General features: G+C 40.4%; 1 protein-coding gene across 2 annotated transcripts in view; it reads left to right on the top strand.

Annotated features, from left to right (window-relative positions):
- The window catches only part of necab2 (N-terminal EF-hand calcium binding protein 2), a 127,395-nt gene that overhangs the window by 26,497 nt on the left and 88,430 nt on the right, over window positions 1-12,468 (top strand). For both annotated transcript variants that reach the window (XM_077567089.1, XM_077567088.1), the window contains exons 3-4: window positions 6,498-6,606; window positions 8,969-8,994. In XM_077567089.1, the coding sequence (XP_077423215.1) occupies window positions 6,498-6,606; window positions 8,969-8,994 (135 nt within the window). The remainder of the gene's footprint in view (window positions 1-6,497; window positions 6,607-8,968; window positions 8,995-12,468) is intronic.

Here is a 12,468-nt window from a genome sequence, read left to right as displayed (position 1 = left end):
TCTTCTATTAAATTGCGTTTTTTTTTTTTTGTACTTACCAAATATCAAATGTATTATTCATACCACAACAATTTGCTTTGGAATTAAAAAATAACCTACATAAATGACATTTTTAAGATAACCCAACACACACACACATACAGGCACAGACATGCACTCTACTCTCGAGTGTTCACAATTAACTCTTTCACACTGCCCTGCCTCTCCAGAAGACACCGCCTCCTGATACTTACTCATCAAGCATACAGTAGCTTCAAAGCCCTACTAACGTCACTCACAACTTGTCATGCTGATGCTGCCTAACACTGACTAGCAAACGTGCTAAAGGACAACCTCCTTGCTGTAATTAGAGGTCCTTTAAAGGGGAAGTCAACCTCCCAAACAATTCTTGCAGCCCCACTAGTCTAAATATGGTATTCTGGTTAATATTGTATTGCGGTAGGGGTGTGCCAAAAAAAAATCGATTCTCATAAGAATCGCGATTCTCATTTAGTACGATTCAGAATCGATTTTATTTAAATTATTTTATACTGTCTTGCCTTTGTCTGTGTGTGCCTTTATTTGGAGCGCTGTTCATGTGGTACTCGGTTTGGCCACTGAGGGGCAGTGTGGTTCTACGTGGTCCAATACACTGTTAAGTTCTAGCCACATTAGCGAGTAGAAGGAAACTCACGATCAAGTTATTCCAATAAAAGTTTTTTTTTTCAGCGCGGAGCCGTTCTTTTGAGTGATAAAAGTGCCGCCAGTAGCGCGCTAATTAGCATTAGCTTGTCAGACTGGAGTAGATCATTACAATTCCTTGCACATCTATAGATTGAAGCAAAAATCATTGTCAATCAAATCATTTGAAATCAAAAATCGTTCTTAATCAAAAATCAATTCTGAATGGAATTGCAGACCCAAAAATCAGAATCGAATCGTGAGACATTCAAAGATTCCCACCCCAAGTATTGCATTAGTGGAATATGAGCAGAGTTTTTTTTATCAATATCACAAGGCGGCCATTTTGCCACTTTCTACCGAGTGAAAATGACATTACAGTTGCTCAGATCTCAAGTAACAACTAATCACAGCTTAGCTTCAGAAAAAAGGTGAGCTGTGATTGGTTGTTGTCTAAGCCCTGAGCAACTGTGATGTCATCTTCAGTCGACTGCAAGTGGCAAAAGGCCGCCCCCTGAGATGGATATAAACGGCTGGATTTTGCTTCATAATTCATGTTCCACGAATGTAATATTAATCAGAATGTCATGTCTAGACTAGTGAGGCCACATATAGCATGTTATTGTCCAAAAATATTTAAGGTTGACCTCCCTTTTAAAATCCTTATCCTGCACCCAGAAACCAGTAGAATGAGGAGTAAGGAAGGAAGCCCACTTTGAAAGCAGCACATTTGAGTTGTACCCTTTGTGAGGCTGCAGTCCCGGTGGTTTTCGACTGTGCTGCAATGGCCCCACAGCTCAACCTGCTGCATCCAGTCAAGCACACTCAAGGACAAGCACACTTTGAGGGCAGGGAAATGAATATTTGATATCTAGCTCTGCATCATGTGGTGAGAGAATCAGTCATATGAGCAGTGAATCCAGGAAAACCCTCTCCCTTGTTGCGGTACAACATGCAGAGGAAGGCTCTTAATGGATGGCAATGAAACAAGAAAAAAGCAGATGTGCATTTTATGAATACTTCAAGAAATGATCATGACGATCATCAGGAATGAATGATGTCCAAAATGTTTTAGTTAGTGATGATGAAACATAATAATAATAATAACAAAACTGTTAGCCACGCCTACTACATTGGTGGTATGATTACATTTTAACTCATTCACTGCCATTGGCGGCTATAAATGTCAAAAATTAATTTTAACTATTTCTATTAGTTTAACATTTTTCCTACTTTTGTTAACAAGAGTATGAAAACCCAGACTTTTTTTTTATTGTACATTTAGAACAAATATGAAATTTGTGATTAATCGCAAGTTAACTAATGAAGTCATGCGATTAATTCTGATTAAAAACTTCGCCTGACGCCCCAAATTTTTTATAATTGTTTCTCTCTTTTTTTTTTTTTTAAATGGGTCACTGCCATTGACGGCTATAGACGTCAAAAAATTATTTTAACAATTTTTTCTAGTTTAACATTTTTTCCCACTTTTGTTAAGAGTATGAAGACCTAGAATTTTTTTTTATTGTACCTTTAGAATAGATGTAAAATTTGTGATTAATAGTGAGTTAACTAGTGAAGTCATACGATTAATTGCAATTAAAAAATTTAATCGCCTCTTGCCCCTAATTTTTAATAATCTTTTTTTTTTTATGTAGTCATGGTAGAGAATGAGTCAATAGTTTTAGTATAATTCACGAAAGGGTCTGCTTCGCACTTCATCCGAAAATGTTGTCGTGTCCTCATTATCATGCGTGCTCAAGAGTCGGTGTGCAAAAAAATATAAGACATTCTTGTCTGATAATGGTAGAAAGCCATTTCATTTTCAAGCCATTCAGTCCTCGTCCTCTGTTTACTCATGTACCGTTAGCTCCTCCCACCAGGGAGTTTGTCAAGGAACAAAACGGTTTGAGGAAGGAGATGTTCTTCCCTCGTTGTCGTCATTTCATGGACACGTTAACTAAATATGACGGGTGTCGCAAATGAATTGTCTCTGTGAATTATTACAGCTACTGTAACATATGTCCACAGCAGCTTTCTGATCAATAAAACAATATTACTTACATAACGGATGTAAAGTATGGCTCAGAGCCTTCATCCTTGTTCCTCTGTTTCCACATTTCTGACAGTCGACATCCTCGATAATATGGCGACGTGAGGGAGCCTTTTGCAGACGAAGCATTTAGTGGTGAGGGTTGAGACACAACTTGACAAATTTAGCGAAGCCAGGATTGTCCCAAAATAGGAAAACTCCAATATACAAACCCCAATTCCAATTAAGTTGGGGATATCTCTCTCTCAACCTATTTTCAATTGAATGCACTACAAAGACAAGATATTTAATGTTCAAAATGATGTAGGTTTTTGCCCCCCCGCCCCCCAAAAAAAAAATGCCACTGCAATACATCACATTTCCTTTTATCAACACTCAAAAGTGTTTGGCAACTGAGGACACTCATTGTTGAAGCTTTGTAGGTAGAATTAATTCCCGTTCCTGCTTGGTGTACAACTTCAATTGTTCAACAGTCTGTGGTGTCCGTTGTCATATTTTGCACTTCATAATGCACCACACAATTTTAATGGGAGACGGATCTGGACTGCTGGCAGACCAACTCAGTACTCCCGCTCTTTTATTATAAAGCCATGCTGTTTTAACCCGTGCAAAACGTGGCTTGGCATCATCTTGCTGAAATAAGCAGGGACTCCCTCAAAAAGAAGCCAAAGTATGGAAGAGGTCTCCCAAGACTCTTTGCAAAACCATGGTTGTAAAAAATCTCGTCTGTGCGGTCTTCTTTCGATTCAGTCGCCAAATAAGAATGTTTTGATAGCGCATACTGTCATGTTTCTGTGTCTCATCCACACGCGATAATTTTCAGGTCAAGAATGGTGCCATAAACTGAGTTTGCCCGTCTCGATTGTTAGTCCCCATTGGCGAGCTGGCGAACGTTAAAGCTCAGCCCAGTGAGCTGGGATGCCCCTTTTATATACTTGAATCATGACTAGGGATGGGAATTGATAAGATTTTTGACGATTCCGATTCCATTTTCAATTCTACCCAACAATTTGATTCTTTATCCATTCTCTTATCGATTCTTTTTGGGGGGGAAAAAGGAGCATAAACAGGTAGATCAGCAACCACTTTGTTTTTTGTCTTAATTGTATCTGTAAGATACATGTTTAAATTTAACATGACCTTACAAACCTAACAGTGCGGTCTTAAGTGGTCCGCATTCTAGGACTGCCATGGAGTCCCCAGGAAAAAAAAAAAACATTTTGAAAATAAACATACTATAAACAAAGAAATATTCTTCTGTAGAATTTTACAAAATACAACCTAGATAATTTTGTGCTAATTACACCATAATCGATTATCCACTAATATTTCAAAACTTACTGAGCACTCCTCAGTAAACTCAAAACTCCTCCTCCCTGCCTTCAGTGCTTTAGTAAAAGGAGACGCAAGCAGTGTGACTCCCATGCTTTTTGGTCAAAGCTCGTTCTGCACGTCTTTGCACATTTTGCAACCTTGAATGAACCCTGATGAAAAAACACTCGCGGCATTACATGTTCAAAATTTTGACAAGAAAACAGTTTGAGAGCAAGTGTTGCAACATGCCCCGCTGTTATCTTTTCTTGTAAAATGTCACCAAACTTTGGAGCGTCAGGCGCCATGTTAGTTGCTCGACGCCTCTAAAATTGTAAATTGACTATTTTTTATATAGCGCTTTAACTACACCATATGGTGCCCAAAGCGCCTCACATTCACACACCAGCGGTCGACTGCTGCCGTGCAAGGCGCTGCCAGGTCGACTGGGAGCAAGTTGGGGTTCGGGTCTTGCTTAAGGACACTTCGACATGATAACCAGGGGTGAGGATCGAACCCACAACTTCACGGATGAGAGACAACGACTCTACCAGTGAGCCATGCCGCGCTAGTAATGTCACATGCGTGTTGATGTCATCAAACTATGCCAAGGAATTGAAACACTGGGAACACTGGGTTTTTGATTCCCATCCCTAATTAGGTGTGGGAGGAAAAAACATTTATACCGGCAATTTTGTCATCATGCTGCATATTGTTGAGCAATGCAAAAATATTGGTGTCCCACTAAACCATTAACCTTTGCTACAGTGAACCAAAGCCAACAAGCTTGAATAATATTGTAAAAGCCAGTAAACATTATCCAAGTTACACAGCACACACACACACACACAAAACTTTTGATAACGTTGCGCTTCATAAAACGAGGACAAATCCAATAGTGTTTTGTGAGCTTTTCAAGTGCTTTCCAAAGGGCCTCGAGGTTTTGAAACATAATCGACATTGTGTTCCTGCCGAGGAACTGACTCAGACAGGCAGCAGGAGTTTGGCTGGTTTGTACTTGACTGAAAGCAATTCTGGATTGATTTCACAGCAGCTTGAAAAGGGATTGACGACAGCAGCCGTGCTGTGTATTTGTATGAGTATTTGGTAGGTATTAGGTAGAATGCCTTGTGAGTATTCCCATTCATCCAAGTCATTTCAGTTTTAGGGCATTGAATCGATTGCGACTGGACTGTTCTGGTTGATGTTTAGCCTCTTGAGCAGGCTTTACCTTAGTTGTTACAGCACTAGCCTGAGTTGGTGTGGAAAGGATAAAGCGGATGAGAAAAAAAAGGGGTGAACGATCCGGCACTCTTTTGTTTCTCAGGTGGATGAGAAAGAATGACAGATGCAACAATACTATAATTCCTTATGTATCAGGCATCTCTGAGATAAACTGTGGAGCCTTTTTCTGCTGGATGCGGAAGAAGGTCTAATCTGTTCAAAATGGTTTCCACTTTTATGCTGTCTTGGCCGCCCACCCACACGGGGGACGGCTCAGCCCAAGCCCATGTGAAAATGTGTGAGCTGATAGTCTTAACTGGTTTCAACCAGAAAAGTGTGCCAGAGTGCAAATAGATAAGAAGACGCTTAGCCAGGGCAGGTCACAGCGACACAACGACCTAGCTCAAGTCAAGTTAAGAACAAAAAAATCTTGCGTGAAAAATATTTAGCCAGAGCAAACACAAAAATGAATTTTATAGACTGCATGTTTTCCAAACAATTGATTTTAATTACTTTAAAAAGGGAGGCATGAGCAACAAATCTAGCAACTTTTGTCCCATCAGCCCTGCCTTTGTCCTGTGGGAGGAGTAGTTGAAGGAGTAGGAGTAGGTTCTCACACAAGCACACAGACGACATACAAACTTCAGAAACGCTCCAGTGACCCACGTGCCTGGTAGTAGATTCTGTCAATATTTAATGTAGCCCATCATGAGAATGCCTCCTGCTCCAAATGAGTCATGTGAATGTGTATGCATCTTAAAGAGAATCCATTTCGTTTTTTTTTCACTTTGCTGAAAAGAACATTTATGCGCTCTTCAAAATAAGAAAAGAAAAAAGTCAGCCTCAACAATTGGGTTTTTCCAGCTCTGTAGACCCACAAAAACAAATTACACAATTTATCTGATTGGAAAAAAAAAATGGACTGATGAATACCAGCCCTGCCTCTCAGTTCTGATAAAATACAATATCATTTTATCTCATGATAAGCATTTACAACCATTCTCATAAGTCCTATTGTCTGCCGCATGAGTCACATTAAAAAAGTCATAGGTCATCACAATTTAATTGAGCAAGACGTCAATTTTCCTGATTAGTCAACCACTGCTGCAGTCTGTAGAAAACAAAAGACAACAAGAAAACAAAGAATGAAACAAAGAATGAAACGAAGATTCTTGAAAAAGAAAACTAAATATGTCACTGTTACTGTGGTTTTCTGACATCAATGCATGTGTGTGTGTGTCTCCTTCAGATGATGGTAAACTCTCTCTAGATGAGTTCCAGGCTTTCTTCTCTGATGGCACGCTGAACGAGGAAGAGCTGGAGAAGTTGTTTCATACCATCGACTCAGATAACACCAGGTGAGCACAAATACAATCACACTTTATCCACTCGCTCCATACTATTTTGAAGCACAAGTTACCTTCTGTTGCAAATTCCCATTTGACCTTCATTTATACTTTGCTACCGTTTTTTTTAAGTACTTTATCGCATTGTGATACAACACATATCGCCGCTGCTATGTGAAAAACTTTTTTTTTTCTTTTCACATTATTGGGGTGTTTGCTTTCAGTTTCATCCCAAAAACGTAAAAATAAAAAAATGCAAAATAATATTTTTTTAAATGGACGTAAGTGTTTTTCACATAGCGACGATATGCAAATAAAACGGAATTGAAGTGCAGCTTTCCTGTCATTGTAGCTTATTTAAAGCTGTCCGTTTTTACTATTAGTTTTAGGTTGCATTTATAAATCAAACTGCATACATGGGATTTTTCTGGCGGCAGGTGGAGGCTGGCCTACCTGAGCATGATTTGGAGCATTCAAACTGGTCCAAAATTTGGTTCTTACCTGTAGTGTGAGGGCACTATTACTATGACATGATTTTATTATGATTTTTTTCTTCTAATTAGCATATGTTACTATGAATGTTTGCAAAGAATTTCCCTTTTGTTTTGGCAAGCTCCTTCGCATTGCACTCGCAAAAAAAAAAAAAATAGACAGACAGCGATTTGTTTTCATTTTTCCTCTGCTTTTCCCACTATTATACATAAACCAGTCATCATTCGGTCAATTGCAGTTGCTCTTTGAATACCTCCTTGATTGGCTCTCATTAAATCAATGTATGGACATAATATGTTGAGCTAATCTATTTTACAATCAAGAGAGGTGATTGCGAGTGTCTGTGAATTGAGTAATTAGCTTTGCCCTTGATCATTTCCACAGCAGTCACATCTTTGAAAATGAATAAATAAAGCCAGGCCGACCCAGAACCTCAATGCTATCGTTGTTTGTAAGTATCATTAGATACAATGTGCAACAGTAGCAATCACAACTACACACTATATGTTATTGTCAGTGTGATGCAAATGGTGATGGAGACTGACGATATTGCCATGAACACATCTGCCCGCTTGTAGCAGGCGAATGACGCATCCACTACTTTGTGGTGGGTGTCAATAGGAAAGATTCTATTCATTTAACTTAAGTGCGCTTGACAACCACCCATCAGGACTCAGCATTCCCATGTAAAAGCAAGATATTGATTTGCACAAGTAAAACCTAAACTGGCATTGCAAGCATTCCCTGAGACAGCAAGAAATTGATAGATGGAGTGAGTGGTTTGATGAAGAGGGACGAGCATACGGAACAGCTTCCCGCCCCTCATACTTTATCCATCCGTCTATATCTTTCTTTTTTTTCCCCATCTCCACCATTTTAAATAGAGGGAGTTAGGGAGCGGATGTGCAGTATTGATTATTTCTAATGGTCATTAAGATATTGCCAAATATGTAATTGTAATTCAACTAAAGGACAAAAACAACAATGCAATAATCACTGCAATAATAACATAACAGGAATGTACCATATTTGTTCTGGGGTAGGCAGAACAGTTTTATCAGAACTCAAAAGATAAAATTATGATGCAAGATATTTTCGTTTTGTTTGTTAATCTGGTTGATATGAGGAAAGTCTTCCAAAATTGATTGACAAAATTTTACCATTTAAATTTGACGACAGTCATTGTGGTTTCGTTATGACTCAAACGGCAAAAAGAGCAATTTGGAATCACCTCTTTGCTATTCCTCCTCCACTCCACACATCTTTCCTGAAAATTGATAGTAGTTAGTTCATAGTGTGTAATATAGTGTTTTTTTTTTTTTTTAATTGTAATCATACAAACAAGTCACAAAATGAATGGTGCCAAATACAACTTGGAAAATCTTGGATGATTCAAGTATGACCTGATGTAAATTTGATGCAGGCTTGGTGCTTCACAGGCTCTCTAGGCCTAGATAAAATTTAGTGGGGCACACTATATATTTTTATTTATAATATTTACTTCTTCTCTGTGAAAATAGCAATGAACAAGTCATTTTATTTTTGGAGCGTTTCATGGCATTTGTATTATTTACTGAACAATCATTCAGGCACTGAGCAGATGGTGTCTTTCTTTCCATCTCCTCATCAGTTACAATTTCCCAGTCTTTGGCTCTGCTTTAATTCTTCTCTTTTTTATCGCTCCATCTATGCCTCATCCCTGTTAATCACTTCTTTTCCTGCTCTGGCAGACACACAATGAACCAGACCTGACTCTTTCCAAGTGTTTGTGTTTGTATTTGATAGTGCATGCAAAAGTCTGTCATTTTCTGACCCTACTCTTCCTTCCTTCCTTCCCCGTTTCCTTCTTACCTTTTCCACTGCTGCTCCTGCGATGTGAAAGTAATGTTGACACTAAGGAACTCTGTGGTAAGTATAATTACATTCACACACGTTTGTCTTTGTATCTTAGTGGTGACATTTCATTGACATAATGCATTTCCTTGCGCCTTACCCTAACCTTAACCATCACAACTGATTGCCTAACCCCAACCAAAATGTAATTTAAACCTAAACTTTAAAACCAAATCTTGTTCCTCAAAAAGAGGCCTGAACTTGTCAGGTCCCCTAAAACAGAGATCCCCAACCCTGGTCCTCAGGGACCGGTATCCAGCCTGTTTTCCATGTTTCCCACAGCCAACACAGGTGGAGATCGTTATCAGCCTTCTCCAGAGATTGCTGATTAGCTGATGATATGAATCACCTGTGTTGGCTGTGGGAGGCATGGAAAACAGGCTGGATACCGCGGTGTCCATGAGGACCAGGGTTAGGAACCTCTGCCCTAAAATGTCCCCACAAGGACACACACATCTCTCAGCAATATCACTATCCACACCACTAAAATACTTACCTTCCGCCTCCATCATTACCATACCTACCTACCTAACAATCCCTTGATGATACTCACCTCCAGCCAAACACGTGAATAATCCGTCCCCCACCAACAACATCATTACCTTTTTTTTTCTTCCTTTTTTTTTTTTTTTTACTGTATCGCATATTTAACAACCTAGAAAATTAGATTTACAAGTATCCTGTTGAATAAGAATAACGTCAACCACACAAAAGTACCCATTCAGCCTAGAGCTACCAGACCAGTATTCCGATGGCACGGGCAGGTTAGTTTTTTTTAAGCTTTCTTGACAACTCCCCCTGCTGGTCATAGACCTTGCAATTGAATTGGGAACCAAAGGACAGGAACTGGCCGTTGCTCGTCGCTTTAGCCCTTTGCCCCGATGGGTCAGCCTGAATAACATTCAGGCTGCTCATAGCAATTGCAATTGCAATTGGAGGAGGAAAAGGGACACAGACACGTTTTAAAATTCTCTTTATTAAACAGCCCTCTTAGACCCACACCCCACTCATTTTTATTAGAAAGAAGCAGACAGCTCAAATGTTCTTAAATAGTCACCCTCAGGCACTACCGCTATTTTATTGGCTACCCGGAGAGCATTTCAATTAGGCCTGCATTAGGGGAGGCCATAGGAAGTCCCTCATTCAATCCGGACAGACTGAAGCCGGTGGTCGAGTGCCGGACCCACTACGGCGTAGACGGAAAACACCAGGGAAGAAAAAGGCAAGGCAGTCACCCCTTAAGGCAGAAAAATAACCTTATTTCATCCCATTCCCACATTACCCATCTACAAGACAAAATCCAAAAGGAGCGTGTGTGTCTGCACTCACCCCTTGCACTCAACCTGTCCGGGCTGACTCTTTGTAATCTGTTCCCGATTAGTGGAGAACGGAAAACAGATGAATTATGTCCTGAAGACATACTATCCCCACCCCAACACACATTCCTCACCCATTTAGTGCCATGCGTTGTCCATTAGGGAAGAGTGTGCCCAGTCGGTGAATCCAAAGGTGTTCCATTCTGCGTTGTTGATGCGACGACCAGGCAGGGTCATGTTGCAACCCCAAAAAGTCCATGCAGTCCACTCCATTATGCAGGAAGTGCTGCACCAAATGTGTCTCCGTCCAGCGCCGGGTCCGGATGTTGTAGACGTGCTGCAACCATCGCATCTTCAGCAGTTGGCCCGTCTCACCCACATACATCATTCCACACTTCCTGCACCGGATATTGTAGCTGTAATTAAAGCAGGCGGCGTTCACTTGTTGAGGAATAGTGAAGACCTTCCCTGTCGACCGATTCTCAATCAGTCTCCTTGGTTCCCGCCAACATGGGATCCCGTACCCGGGCGATGAGCCATCACCAGGACGCCCCCAAGGTTCCTCCCTCTCCTAAAAGCCGACAACAACCAGACAGCACGCTGTAACTGTATGACAGTCAAAGCCCCACTGAAGTTGCGCTTGATGTCCCGATACGCCCATCGATGGCTCGTGGAGTAACACGAGATTAAGGGAGAGACCACTTTGTCCTTTTTCGGCCTTGCCCTGGAACCAGCGACCTTGTAGTCCTTCAGCAACTTGTGCAAAATAGAGCGGGAATACCTCTGGGTTCAAAGTACTTTAAAAACTGTAAATCCTGCTGATCCAGAGAAGTTGGGATTTCAGGATCCCACTAAAAATGTGGGATGGATGGTGGCTGTCTTTGTGCAACAAGGCCTGCATGTCAGTGAATTTAAAGAAAATCTTCGTATCTAGCACACCTGACTGCGGGAAGCCCGGTCCTTAAAAAACAGTGTCATCCAGGAAATTCACGTCTTGACGGTTAAAACTTGCGTCTACCTTGATCAGTTTGTGATGTCCATTCAGGACATCCATGAACCGAGCCCCATAACATCATCCATATATCGGAAATATCATAGGGGAAAATGATCGCACTTTGCCAATGATGCCGTTTCCCACGCGGACATGCAAGTGTTTGCGTAAACCGGTGCGGAGCTCTTCCCCATCGCCGTCCCTTTAACTTGCAGAAAACACTGGCCATCAAAAACAAAATCATTACAGGTCAGGTTTAGGCGCAGTAATTCCAAAATCTCTTTATATGGACATCGCGGGTCAGGGTGTCATTAAAAGCAGTCCTCCACTGCGGGGATACCAAGATCAGTGTCGATATTGGTGTACAAGTTGACAATATCCAATGTAAAAAAGAAGAATTGGCCAAATATCCAACATGCTCCAATCTTATCAAGGAAGTCCTGCGTGTTCTTAACATAGCCAAGGTGGTTAATAGTCAAAGGTTCGAAAAAGGAGTCAATGTATAGTATTTCGCCACCCTGTAGTTCTCGCTGTCACAGTCAGACACAAACCAGGCCACTTTTCCATAGGCTTGTGAATCTTGGGCAACATATAGGCTACAGTCTGCGAGGGCTAAATGGCTCAGTCCCTCAGAAACTCAGTCTGCTTCTTCGTCAGAAAACACCCACCCACTAATCTGGACAGAATCCCATCAATCCTGATGGCATTCTCCGGATAGATGGGTGCCGAAAGGGCAGGGATGTGATTTTTCCGCTAATTCGCGGAATTCCGCTTTTTTTTTTTATCTCCTATCTATCTAAAAATCCGATTTTTTTTTTTTTTTTTTTTTTTTAATAGTAGTAGTAGTTCATTGTGTATGCACATGACTCCGACAGATAACATCTTCTGCTATAACAAAGACATTTGTGGTATGCTCTAATATGAGTTACTTTTCATTTGGTCATGATACAATTATTTGTTCATGAAATTTGAACTCTTCAACATTATTTATGTGTTAACTTAGTAATCACATTAGTTAGATATGATGATATTCTCAGTGATAGTTTTTAAAAGCAAAGGCAGTCCAATGTTTTTGAATGTGACTGGTTTTGAGTTGACTAAAACTGCCATTTTATATGGGATAGTTCAATATACATTGAAAATTTATGCTGTTGTTTTGTCTATTTCTTTGTCATGTGAGTG

The sequence above is a fragment of the Vanacampus margaritifer genome, chromosome 6 (genome assembly GCF_051991255.1).
Source record: "Vanacampus margaritifer isolate UIUO_Vmar chromosome 6, RoL_Vmar_1.0, whole genome shotgun sequence".
NCBI classification, from domain to species: domain Eukaryota; kingdom Metazoa; phylum Chordata; class Actinopteri; order Syngnathiformes; family Syngnathidae; genus Vanacampus; species Vanacampus margaritifer.
Note: the sequence above shows the minus strand (reverse complement) of the source record. Positions and strands in the feature narration are given on the sequence as shown.